This window comes from Rhodnius prolixus, unplaced genomic scaffold (genome assembly GCF_049639745.1).
Source record: "Rhodnius prolixus isolate KJV_2025 unplaced genomic scaffold, Rpr scaffold_1, whole genome shotgun sequence".
Lineage (NCBI taxonomy): Eukaryota > Metazoa > Arthropoda > Insecta > Hemiptera > Reduviidae > Rhodnius > Rhodnius prolixus.
Genome location: NW_027411581.1, coordinates 37,237,811 through 37,251,491, shown reverse-complemented (window position 1 = coordinate 37,251,491; position 13,681 = coordinate 37,237,811). Strand labels below are relative to the sequence as shown.

General features: G+C 32.0%; 1 protein-coding gene across 3 annotated transcripts; it reads right to left on the bottom strand.

The window, feature by feature from the left end:
• On the bottom strand, positions 1-11,584 carry defl (Integrator complex subunit 7). 3 transcript variants are annotated; one of them, XM_074138742.1, is made up of 19 exons: positions 11,444-11,584; positions 11,080-11,254; positions 10,846-10,975; positions 9,811-9,934; positions 9,416-9,576; positions 8,704-8,833; positions 7,811-7,927; positions 7,348-7,585; positions 7,172-7,271; positions 4,733-4,944; positions 4,460-4,602; positions 3,895-4,028; positions 2,867-3,062; positions 2,597-2,791; positions 2,213-2,316; positions 1,558-1,647; positions 1,267-1,480; positions 738-923; positions 1-662 (listed from the first exon to the last, which is right to left on the bottom strand). In XM_074138742.1, exons 2-19 carry the CDS (start codon positions 11,165-11,167, stop codon positions 447-449), a joined length of 2,778 nt encoding a protein of 925 aa, XP_073994843.1. In that variant the 5' UTR covers positions 11,168-11,254; positions 11,444-11,584; the 3' UTR covers positions 1-446. The 3 variants fall into 3 exon arrangements, with proteins under 3 accessions (XP_073994843.1, XP_073994852.1, XP_073994861.1); XM_074138751.1 differs by having other exon boundaries at positions 11,080-11,189; positions 11,444-11,580; XM_074138760.1 differs by having other exon boundaries at positions 11,080-11,251; positions 11,444-11,576.
• Between the last annotated feature and the right edge of the window lie 2,097 nt (positions 11,585-13,681).

The following is a 13,681-nucleotide window of genomic DNA, read 5'->3' as shown; positions in this document are numbered from 1 at the left end:
TTTTTTAAATATTAAAAATTTTAATTGATTAAAATCCAATAAATTAAAAGTATATTTAATCAACTGTTTTTGAGCAATTAAATTTTTTTCATTTTAATCACGATTACAATTAATTTTTGATAAATTCAATTTTAGGCCTTTTTGGCTTCGGAGAGGTTACTTTAGTGTCCACAATTCTCTCCATGTATAGACGTTTTAAGAAAAATACATTTTATTTATGTTTAAGGAATATTTATCAACTATATTACATGGAAACCGTATTACAACAATAAACCATAAAAATCGCCTGACCTGTTTACGATAAAAAAGAATATTTTTCACAAATTATACATATTTTGGGTCTATCTTTTATCACATTCTTTCTCTACACTTCTGAGAATAAACTTTACACCAACATCTAAAGTTTTGATACCGAATGGGTAGGACGACCTCTTAAAAAACAAACATTAGTGACTCCTTGTTGGGTCGTCATGTTGTTTTAGAGTTAATGTAATCTTAGGTCCGGTTTGCCAGGTTGCACCGGTTTGGTCAATAACAGCTGCTTCTACTACAGCTGTAGCTTGAGCACTACCAGAACCTAATGAAACAAGAAACTGAGCAGAAAAAAAATCTCTAACAGGAATTACAGTTTGTGTTAGGCTCAAAGAAACATCTGATGCAACCTGAAAAAAATGTAGACATTATTATATCTTGAAATTATATTCTAATTTATTTTAGAGCAATTTTAAACTTAATACCTTTTCATTTGTATTTGCTCGTGGAGTTGGTTGTGTGACAAGTGATACTGTAACTTTTTCAACTGATCTGAAGAGTCCAGGTCTTGAACCATGCTGTATAACCCCCTCTACCTTTACAGCAAGTTGTGCGCCAGATATAACCGTTATCCATTCACCATTCACTCGAGGTTGAGGAGATACAGCCAACTTAAAAGAAGAAATATGTCAACTTATTTAGAACAGGTTGATTGGAAAAATTTGTGTTAATTTCATTTCGTTTTTGCTAGCAAAAATCATAGAAAAAAGCAATTTGGTTAAAAAGATGCTATATGTCGAAATGTATGTTTTTATTGGATGAAAAAATACTCAAAGATGTATCTACTTTTTGGTTAAATATTTATAATTAACTTTATTTAGTCAAAAAATCTTCCTTAAAAGTTAAAATTTGGTTTGAAACTCTAACGTGACTTTCAACTGTCTGCAAATCAAATTTAGCTCATTAAAATTAGCTTATTTAATACCTTTAGAAGTATTAAAAATTTTAACTTACTTTGACACTAGTCGACTGTAAGATTTGGAAAAAATATCGAGGAAGGCAAAAAGGACCAGTTACAAGTACTTCTACCTGTTCCAAGAGACACTGTACATGTTGATGAGTAATCGCTCTTAATGTCCACTTACGAAGATCCATTTTCTTCATAATTTCTACTGCTGTTTTACACGACTGCAGCATTTCTTGGGTTTCTAAACTATGATCTTGTAAGCTATGAAAAAGAAACATTCATTAACATTCAAACAGTTTTCAGGGAATAATGACTATACTATTCCACAGAACACTTACGAGAAACCTAGGGCAGGTTCATCTCCTTGATAATTTAAAAGAGCAACCGACTCAATACTGTGTGCCATAAGCATACACATATGCTGAAGTCTACGGTATTAATAGGAAGGTTTAATTGATCAGATATTGAATTTAGTGTGGTTAGTGAATCATTTGAAGCGAGATCTTAAAAATCAATTAATTAAAAATTTTCAATCATTGAAATTTTAATTAATGCACTGAAATAAAAAACGTTTTTTAAAATTTAAGGCACTTAAACATCAGAGGCTGGCAGTGTACTGAAAAAAGCTCTGGGTGTCAATAACTTAATTCTTTTAAATATGGATTTAAACATTCCAAATAGTGACTTCGTTAATCCAACTGATGAGACAATGTCAAGTTACTTTTGAAAAAATTAGCTTATCGTCAATTTTTGGAGGAGGGCTCCTAGAACAGCAGAAAGAGGGTTTGTCTGTAAGAGCAGCCACCTGGATACAATGCTGGTGACTATACATAATAATTTAAGCGTATCCTAAGCGATCTCCGCCAAGTTTTTGATAATTATTTTGTGCTTTAGTAATTCAAAATATATTAGAATTTGCTTAATTATATACACATATTCATAATTAATTAATAGATATACCATATTAATTTGTATTAAAATCATTAAGGATACATTTGAATATTCGTCAAAGACACTGGATCTGCGTCAAAAGCAGACTGATACAATTTCCAATATAGCTCTCCACAGGCTCTAAACTCTTTGGCACATTTTCTTAACTGAAAACGTGGAAATTAAAATTAATATACACTATTTGCAAAGGTAGGTATTAAATTTATTCCTCTTTTGAGCGTATTCTGCTCTTTACTTTATTTGTACAATACGTTTAATTAGGTAATTAAATACATTTATTGACTTAATTTAATTGACTCAAAGTTACTAATCAGAGCGACATTTGATTTATCCTAACTTAGCTATATCAGTACTTCTAAACCAAGTATTTAAAATCACGAGACACAGTTTTCTTAAAATAGAGTAGTAGTAAAAATCACAAATAACCTGGCCGGTAATGTGACCACATCTCTGTAAGTCATCCCTCGTGGAACTCATAATAGTGGTTGCTATGGCTGGAGGAGGAGAAGAACAAAGACTGTTACAACTAGCAATAAGTTGTGAAAAACACTGTAACAGTTCACATCGTAGGGATGAATATTCACATTGAAAAGATAGACTGCTTCCAGGGTTACTGCCAGCCTAAAAAAGATAAAATGGATTTCTAAATCACAACCAAGTTAAAACAAGTATTTATGGACAAATTTGTATATATACCTTTAACGATGAAATGGCTGTGTTGTAATATGTGATTGCCGCTCCAATGCGATCTATAAGAGACTGGTCACTAGTGAGAGATGCTTCAGCTTTGCCAATCTGTTCAAGGGCAACAAGCCAAAAATGTAAATGTTCGGATGAAACTTTACCTTTCAACTCTGCCATAATATACGAACAAACTTTGTAATGTCCGTACCTGAAAATTTGATAATTATGAGTTTTAAATAGACTTACAATGATCCTTTTTTTTTTTTTTTTTGAAGGGCCATTTTATTCCTAGACACCTTTCACGTAGCACTTTTGTAGCTTTGTCTACAAGAACATCATTATACACAGTTTAAAAAAATGGTCAAAAGACCTTTAACTTATAATTTTATCAAAACATTAGATTAGATTGTCTGCCGACCATTGTATTAAAGTAAATATAAAAATATTGTGAAGTTGTTCAAGGCGCCATGAATGTCGAGCAATTAGTGCGCGGACCTCAAACCTAAGATGCATTATGTACAGTTTCGATTCACGGTCTTGGTCTTAAATATTATTAATTAATACAAAACAAATTTATGGTTAAGTTAGCTATCTGCCTCCATTCACTAGTTTGATCTGTTAGAACACAAAGCCCTTCTGAAATAAGTACCTTCTGGAATAAGTACTGCCGTAAATTTAACATAAGGTACTAATCTATGAAAGATGTATAATTAGTTATCAGTGGGTTATCAACCACTGTAGTACGAATAATTGCATATCTCCTCGTCTTTTGGTCACTGAAATTTTTTTTTAGTGTTTACCACCTGGGACTAGAAAAATAATACTAACCAAAAGAAGGGGTAAGCTAAGTTCTGAGCATACTTGATTCCCACGCGGCAATCCTGGGCCGGGCTCCAGTCCCACTCTTAGAGCTTCTTTCCGGTAGCGGACAGTGTTGACCGCAACACAGTCCAGAGACCGTCAGTACATTGAAAAAAGCTCTGGGCAACAATATCCTCAAATATCACGAAAACGATGTGCCTTAATAAACCATTACTTACCTAGCCGCAGATCTTGCAATTTTGTAATTTCCCCATAAATCTGAGTTATTGATAACTGAATCAACGGCTAACTGAAAATTATCATCCCAATCCGATGGTTGTACTGTTTGGAAAATAAGTGTACATAACATCACCTAAACATAAAATAAATATTTGAAAGTAAATAAAAATAGATCTCTTTTTTTATAAATCAAGATTAAAAGCTGCTATTATCTCTGAAGTAAAAACGATAAAAGGTAGTTTCTCTGAGTTGACAAGCAACTAAAATGTTAAGTAAAAATTGCAGGGACAAGCGAAATTAACGTTTAAATTAATAGAACTATTTAAAATTAAATTAAACTAATAGAAGCATGTAGAATGACTTATTAAATTATTATTCGTTATTCATTTGCATAACGAATATAGGTAAGGCCAAATCTTGGAAGCCCTAAAAGATTTAGGAGTATTCTTAAATGCGAGGTGTTTGTTCAGATGTAGCCGTTTGTGAAGTATACATGTCTGAAAAGTGGCTACCTTACATTTTCTAAGGAGAATAAAACAAAGATAATTTGAAAGCAAAATTTACTTTAGTTTTCTTATCGTACGATGATGATGATGTGGCAATTTTGTTTAATTTATCAATTATTTCAGGAATATAAGGGTCTAAACAGTGTGGTTCCAAACCACCAATACCTCCAAGCGCTTCGCAAAGAATTAAACTACAATTATCTGAAACATTTTCACAAATATACTTATTAAAAATAGCGTAGTATTACCAAATTCAAGAAAAAGTATAAATATCAATCAGAATCAATTCTATGATGAATTAATTGAAAGACAAGAAAAAAATATTACTTACCTGAAGCGTTTGCTAACTGAGTTGCAATTAGATCAACAAATCTATTTGATAAAGGTTTATGCACTTTGCATAAGGTTATTGCACATTGCAAACATATTTTTAGCACATAATCACCAACTTCTCCGCTTTTACAACTAACGAGAAGTAAAAGTAATGATTCAACCGTACATATATGTTCTTCAACATCAGATATAGGAAGTCCTTCTTCAAAACTGCAATGCACATAGTAACAGGAATTTCCAATTGTTATTCTTGCTTTGGTGGGCGAAATAATTTTGTTACTTTACTATCAGAAAAATTTATTTTTCTTATCCTATGTTGATGTTTCTGAATTTAGGAAGTTATGAAAAAAAAACCGCGTAATTTCATAAAATGGCAAGCAAACTATGAAAACCTTTCTTTAAACCTAAATAAAACTTTTATTTTCTTGGTATGATATATTTTTCTTAAATATGTTTATAGACAAATTACAAAAGTTCGCTGTTACACATTATCTAACCTAGGATCATATTCTCATTGGGGCGATAAGTCAGGGTTCAAATCTAAGGGTTCATCAGCAACCAGCATTGGGGGAAAATATGAGTCAAATATCTTATCCAACATTCCTCTTTCAAAAAAGTCCAGGCTAGACCTCGTAAACGGCAACATACTTCGTCACCTACTTCAGAATGTACGTTACATTATCATTCAGTTCAATTCTTTGGGCTATACATTTCCCCATCAAATGGAAATTTTACATCATAACCATGATTCCTAAACCCAACAAGTCTCCCAATGACCGTGTCCCACAAACCTATAACCTAACTTACATTCTTTCAAAAATCTTTAAAAAATTGCTTCTCAAAAGAATTCTGCCCATCCCTGACTCCAATAATATTATTCCCAAACACCAATTAGTATTCCACACCAACACAATTAGTATTTCCACTAATTTCAATGCTTCAGATTCGTCGATATTATCTTCTCAGTTTTAGAGAATAAAAAACTGTTCGGGGGTTTTTCTGGAGATCTTACAGGTCTTTGATAAGATAACTGGCAACTAAGTCTCCTATTTAAAGTACGAATATCCTTCGAATATTCCCAGTTAAACCTATCTCCAGAATTCCAAAAGGCAGCATCCTTGGTGTCATCCTTTACACCGAATATACTGCTGATATTTCTACACACCTAAACTCCTTAACCACTATCTATGCTGTCGACACCGTTATTCTCTCTACCCACTCAGAACCATCCGAAACCTCCAAATCTCTTCAAGAGAACCTCATTCTAATTGAAAACTAGTGAAACCATTGGTGCATAAAAATTAATGAAAACAAAAGTGTCCACTTAACTTTCACGCTCGGAGTTAAACGAGCCCAAAGGTGTTTTTACTTAACAATCCTCACCCTAACTCGAACGTAGTACTTTACCTGGGTTTCTATTTGTAGATAAATGGAACCCACAAACGAAAGTTAAGACACAACAACTAATCAAAAGTAAGACTCATGATTGGACCTAAATCTACACTAAGTGCCAACAATAAAACCTTAGTTAAATCCATCTGGACAAACGGATCAGAGCTTTAGGGCCCAACTAAACCCTCCAATCCTTTCAACAAAGTCCTCCACTGTATTATTGCTCCCTATTACGACTCTAATCTCACAAAGATCTAAATATCCCCTTTGCCACCGAATCTATTCACTCATGATTTCTCAATTTGCACAATGCAGAACCTTCTGCTACCATCCCAATTCAACAGCTCGAACTTTTCTGTCTATAATCCATCTTGATAATTCACCGTGACACCTAAAACGACATTGCCCTCGTGATCTTCTTCCGTAGACAATTCTAACCCTGCATCGGCTGTACCGAGCAGTTTTTGTATCACGTAATTGTTTACTCTCTACCTACTCTCTGCATAATGTATGAAACAATGAAATAAAGGTAAAAGACATTTCACGGATTGGACTGTGCTCGAATTTAATGCGATTACGAGTACCAGTGATACAGAGTTTTCTGCAGCAGAAACGAGATTTCCGAGCAATAACTGCGCCGTACACCTTCCATTTTTTACAGGCTTTGCACCTTACTGTTCTTTTTACACTAGTAATTGGAAGGTTTCAAGAAGATGGGAATGTTAATACAGACAAAAATACTTTCACTTATCAAAGGACACGCTAAACTAAAAGATATATTAATTTTTTGAGCACGAAATTTCTCAGCGCCAGAAGATTATCTCATAGTTCTTTCATTTGGTAGACAATTTTTCATTAATTAAAAATATAATTAATACTATGAAAAAAGATTTTTTTAAATAAGCTAGATCTTTGATATCCGGCTTTGACTTATAGAATATTCAAATTCCAGATTTCATGACTGGTATCAAATATTACATATGTATGGATGTGAAAATGGGAAAACAATTATAATTATTAAAAGAAATATTGTTTTTGTACATACCAAAAATTAACCATATGGGTAATTATTTTTACAGATTTCGCGGATACCATTGAATTGCTAGAATAACAAGTTTCTTGGCAGAGTTGCATTAATTCAGAATCTGAAAAAAATAAAAATTAATAATATCAATTCAAAATTTTAAGTATAACATAAAAAAAAAAAAAAAAAAAATTAACCTGGTTCAACATATTCTTTACAAATTATAGGAGAATTTGTAAGAACAATGAAAACGTCCAAGGCCAAACTAATGACTCCTTGATTTCTTGACGACCTAGCCACTCTGATTGTTTCGTGCACACACTTAATTGGCCATAGGTGAGGGCCAACTTTCGCAAGCTGATGTAAACCCATCAATGATGCTTTCTTCACCGACCAACGTTTATCTTTAACTAAATAGTGTAACAGCAATTCAACCTTAAACAATCAGTTCAATCGAACAGTTCAAACAAACACAATCTAATAGTTGTTGTGAAATAATTTTTAAGGCATAAAAATACATATTTTATTTTTTATAATGATTACACTGTATTTATTTATTAGCCTTAATTGCTCAACAATAAACAAATTTTTCCTTGGCAATAAGTCTATTTTTTTAATGAAATAGATATTTCTACAACAATTGTCTGATAAAAACATTACCTGATTGGGAATATCAACTAAGGTTGCCGCTGCCAATTTCGTCAGTGTATTGAGTGTAGTAACAACAAAGTCTTTCGCAGGATACTTAGGAAGTAAATCTGTACAAACTTTTCTAACCTACAATAGTGAAGGTAAAAATTAATATACCATTAATATTATATACATAATTCTCTCTGATTGAGAATAATATTTCCGTTGATGGAGGTAATACATCAATTTCTCATAAAGTTTAACACGTTCCGTGCCACCGGTGGTACACACAGTCATATTTATTTTGTGAGCAGAAAACATATATTTTATGACAACTGTAGTTGCGTTAAATATATTTCTGCCAAAAAAATGGGGCATTATACAAAATGGAGTATAGAACAAAACACATAAGTTTATTTAATTGTTTTATATACAATAATTCATAATTACATAATAATGAATTTTTGTTTCAGCAAAGGAGGCATAAAGTCGGCTTTTTAGGGCAATCGCTGCAAAACGTCGTTACTCTTATAGTTTTTCTCTTGCTACTACAGTACCGAATTTTTTTCCATTTTGTTTGTAGCAAGAAATGCAACGTTGTCTTGCTGATCTCGCTTTGCCCTCTTTCTTTTTAATTTCGTGGCGTCTTCTAGAGTTTGTCGCAGGTTCTGAAGACGAGTAATTATTTACATCTTCAAGTTATTTACATACCGCAAGTGGTACACGATGTGATAGCTGATCTAAACAATAGGACTACTTATCGATTGATGATGTAATGAAAGATTGTATGATAATATATCAACCTTTAGTCAAAATATCAAATGGAACGTGTTAAGAAACACAAATTATAATTTTAATTAATATTATAAAAGATAAGAAAACGGACAACTTCTCGCTAGATCAAGAAGACTGCTTAGGCTTACCATTGCAGCAGTTGAAGTATCATGATGCATGTGCTGTAAAATAGGTATCAAAAGTAACTTCATGTGCGCTGGCGTAGCTATACCACGGATCATATCTGAAATCTTGTCACACATGCCCAAAGCAAAAGACCTTAAAAAACAAAACAAAAAAAAACATTAATTCCAATAATTAAAAAGGGAAGAGAAAGTAAAAATTTGGCGAGAAAGTGCTTCTTTTTTTTCAATTCTCTTATTTTTTTATCGAGATAAAAAAAAAAGGAATCTTAGGCACCCCAGATTACTGTTGGGTACCCGGGAAGTAATGGTGAAAATGTATCTGAAGGAATCGCTAAACGAATTTGATTAGAAAGATAATAATGTAGATCCATCGAATTGCATTGTTTCAAAAATTTAGAAACTTCACATAACAGTACGTTAGCTCCCTGCGCATAGAGCCTTTTTTGTCTAACTGTAGTATTCTAAGAACAATAAATTGATCTAAATCCAAAATGAACAATATCTAAGAAATTATTACTAACTAAATAAGAAGAAATCTGCACAACTTTATTAACAGGAATGAAAAATTAGTCAAAAGTCGGCCTCGATTGAGAATTAAGGACTCAAAGAAAGTTATTTTACTCTTTTCGCAATTCTTCCCGAATACTACTAAAGAAATAATACAAGGAATAACCAACTAAAAAGTAAAAACAAAACATTTTAAAAGGCAAATTACTTGGATTGCGCAGCAAATTGCATTGCTGCGTAAATCGCAGCCTCAACTTCAACACTGTCATGAGAGTCAAGACTTCTTCTAATACTATGATGTACTTGTTGGCGTTCTGGTATAACTCCCGCTAAACTTCCTAAAGTTTGGAGAGTTAGTGCTCTGGCCACCTGAAATTTAAAAATGCCATTCACATATCCATTTTGCAATTTTTTTTTTTAAGAAGATAATTATTTATTAAATTTTGCGATAGAATTTTTTGTTTTACAATAATTTAATCTTTTTTTGTATCATGAAGTATCACTTATATTATTAACCAAATTAACCTGTAAATTTTCTCAAAAAATCTGCAGATAAATGTACTCTAAATGCATTGAAAATATAAATAACCAAAAAAAACTTACAGGATCATTGGAATGTGAGACGCTAAATATTCTTCTAACAAATTCTTCGACGTTTAAAATCTTATCTAGATGTTTTTCACTTTGCTGGCATACCCTTAATACCCACAGTCTTAAGAAGTTATTCCTAAAATTGAATATTAAATTTGCGTATTAAAAATATTTTAATAGTAGTATATATTTTGGAAGCCCAGCCGAGTCAAAAGAGGAAGAGTTAATGTAAAGTTTCATTTATCAATTACCAAGCAATAATTATTGTATGGGCTAACTTAGTAAATGTAATACATGAATTAAACTCTTCGTTCACATTTTTTGTAGAAACTGACTTGAACAAATTTCAGCATTATATTAGATCTATTTGTACATGCAGTGGATGGAAATAAAATCCCTTCGATTTAAAAGATTTATCATGGCTATCTTAGGTATCAGTGTTTGTTCTTAGCTTATAAGAGTTTGAAATAAGTAATATTGCAATGCAAGGTATTTGCGAACAAAGAACTATATGTGTGCGTGATAAAGAGCCCCGGGTGAGCTAAACCTAGGAAGTAGCTGTCAAACAACTGCCTTCGCCGATCCTACGTTTGTTGTGCGAGTGTTGGGGATTCAAAACAAGAGTTGTTCTGCATATACAAGATCTCTGAAAAAGTGACTTTTTGGGAAACATTATATTTTCTCCAACATAAACTGGAAATTTATGAAGCTTTTAGAAATGGTTTGGAAAATATTTCAACTCATTATCTGGGAAATAAATATATTATTGCTGAAACTCAAAATGAATTCTCATTACGATCACATCATCAAACAGGTAATTAATTCCTTGTAAAAAGAGACCACAATAAAATCAATAGACATGTTTTGTGCTTTTAATATCTCAGTTTGAAACTTTCTGAAATAACGAACACTATCAAATAATTAAAGTACCTTTATAAGGTTTGTAAGGTTTAAAATCTAATTGTTAGTTTTTACTAATTCCCCTTGTTAATAACATACAAATTCCTGTGAAGTAAATCAGAAACAAAAACAAATAAAGGACAGTACCCAACTCGAAATACATCAGCTAATTTCAAGAAAGATGAGTTAATAAGAATGGGAAAAGGATATTTTTCAAACAATCTTGGGAACTTCACAATTGCTTCACACTGTTCGCCTACTCTCCCAGATCGTAAGCCTGCAAAAGACAAAAAAATTTACAGAGTAACTTTTATACTAGACAAATAAAACATAACGACATTGTCAAGATTTTCGAATTGGATTGAAAACTATCAACTTTACCTTTATCTAATTCGGTAAGAGCAGAATTAGCATCATGCTCTGGTTCTCCAATTACTTCATTCATAGCTGCATATCTCGCATTGGCCATTCTTTAGATCTTCAAATACATTCTTCATTGAACATAATAAGAAATATCACATTAAAGAAGAGGCCTTCTGACATACTGAAACAGCTGCTGTAGTGCAGTAAACAAAGAAAATTTTGTTCGTAAACACAGCAAATGCCGAAATGTTTTTCATATATAAATATTAAAGCAGTAACAAATTCGTCAATAAAGTGAATAATATGATTACTGATGACAAAGAGAGTTCATTATGTAAATATGTAAATGATGAAATAAGTTAAATAATTCATTCAAACTTACAAAACGATGAGACGATGTTTGGAGGATTATCTTGCATAAATCTGAGTTGTAAGCATAATTTTATATGGCTATTACACTGTAAAATTCACCAATCTCAAACCATCAAACTACAGAACCAGAATTGTTCAGGTTATAACCTACTTCAAACATAGACTCAAGCCGGGCAATTGAATTTCAATTTTCATTTTTGTGCTTAAAAACACCTTCACGAATTTTTTGGATGAATAAATAAATAAAATTGTAGACTGCGTTATTGAAATGTTTAGTATTTTTTTTTTTTTTTTTACGGTTTGGTATTTTTACTGAAGTGATTTTCGATGTTATCATGATTTACTTTTTCCCTGAAAATTTAAGATTTCTATCAAATAATACATTCGAATGGTTCTTCTCTTCATAAAGTGGAATGAAAAATAATTGTACTCTATAGTTAGTACATAAACCAGCGAAGAGAGCAATGATTTTAAATAGGAGTTTTATGCACTGCTTCGCAGGAAATAAACCCAAGTCTCCTCTACTTTTTCTCCCACATTTATAATCTTGCATAACAAAAATATTACATCTCACACTAAAATTATTAGATTGTTGTTTAGTAAATATTAAAATTCTCCAACATTGTCTTTTGTAAACTCATTCTCCATACTAGTCGGATAGGATAAATTTCAGACGGGGATTAGGAATTTGTCCACAATAGACAAAATATACTTTCTCTGAGTAGTACTGGAAAACATAAAAAAATTAAGTGAAGATTAAAATCTTATCTTTAGATTATTATAATTACTTAATAATTATAAGAAGCAAAAGAAATTAGTTCCCAAATTAGTTAGTAGGGTGCAGCACCATATTGAAATCTGCAGGAAATAGTTAAATAAACTACATTGAGTTTTGCTTTTTTAGATGTACGAAGTTCACAAGTGGGCAATGTTTATTGTTTGACTATGGTAATAAACTGCATTACAATTGTTCGACATTACAGAAATATTTTTTAAATCCATAATCCTGTAACTTCAATGAATATAAATAAAATAAATGGAAGGGGTCAGAAGAATAGAAACACGCACCGTTTAATGTCCGAAAATGGATAGTGTAGGAGAGAACCATTTCCGAATGCCGGATGTGCACTGAAAAATTCCGAGCTTCTACGACTTCAGTTGTGGGTACGCTTTAATTTTTTTTAAAAAAAAGAGCCTAAGGCTGGAAACATAGTGGAGCGGCGAGCAAAGCGGCGCTGATAGCGAAGAGCGAAGCGGCGAAATCAAACACAAGTAAACATATGGGACCGCGCATAGTGCCGAGCAAAGCGAAGATAGAGCAACTCTATCTATTTCTAGTTTTTGTTTTTGCCGCTTTGCTCTTCGCTATCATCGCCGCTTTGCCCGCCGCTCCACTATGTTTCCAGCCTAAGAGGGCTGCTAAGAACGTTACATCAAATAAATTAATGAAATTTAAGGAAAAATGCGTTTATTTAACACATGACTTTTGAAGCATCTGTCAACTTTTCCTATTATTTAGTTATGTGTGAATTAAGTGTATTGCCTATAATTAAATATTTGAACATTGAAGAAGTAATTTCAGCAGTAACATTACTTAAATTAATTATTTCTTATTTCTTATCGTTGCTATTTCTTTTGACATGGAAAATTATAAAAAGAAATAAGTTATTAATAGATCCTGAAGATTGCTTTAAGCAGGTCCAGATTTCTTGGTTGGTTCATGTGGAAAATGTGTCTAGATCCATTCATTGTGCAATATATACAGAAAGGAAGACTTGGTGTTCTGTTAAGTTGGTGGCTAATTTTATAGGTTGTTTTCATCAATTAAGTGCTGGTCATTTTCCAGATGATATGAATTTTAAATTTATAGAAAAAGGTTGGATAGACTTCTATATTACCACCACAAGAAAACATTATGCATCAAAGAAAAAAGAACAGTTAGACAAATTATTGATTGTATTGTTGAATGGAGAAGATAAATTTCTAAACGATTCAAACATAAATACGGTTTATCCTATACAAGGTTTAGTATGTATTGCTTGGTTAAACCTAACCGACAAAACGAGAATAAGTACTGAACAAAAATATCTATTATTAAATAATCTCAGTCTAGAACGCTTACATACCTTGTATAATAAAACAGCTTGTTTAAAATGTATTATTGGACAAGAAGATTATGTACTTCTTCCTAAAGAGTATATAAATTCAAGTTGCCAGCATAAATGTCATATTTCTAGGAAGTATTTAA

Coding starts and splice junctions, on each gene's coding strand:
- defl (XM_074138742.1), bottom strand. CDS start 11,167: ATGGCCAATGCGAGATATGCAGCTATGAATGAAGTAATTGGAGAACCA. Junction 10,976..11,079: donor TCTTACCGAATTAGATAAAG/GTAAAGTTGATA, acceptor TGTCTTTTGCAG/GCTTACGATCTGGGAGAGTA. Junction 663..737: donor GAGCAAATACAAATGAAAAG/GTATTAAGTTTA, acceptor CATTTTTTTCAG/GTTGCATCAGATGTTTCTTT.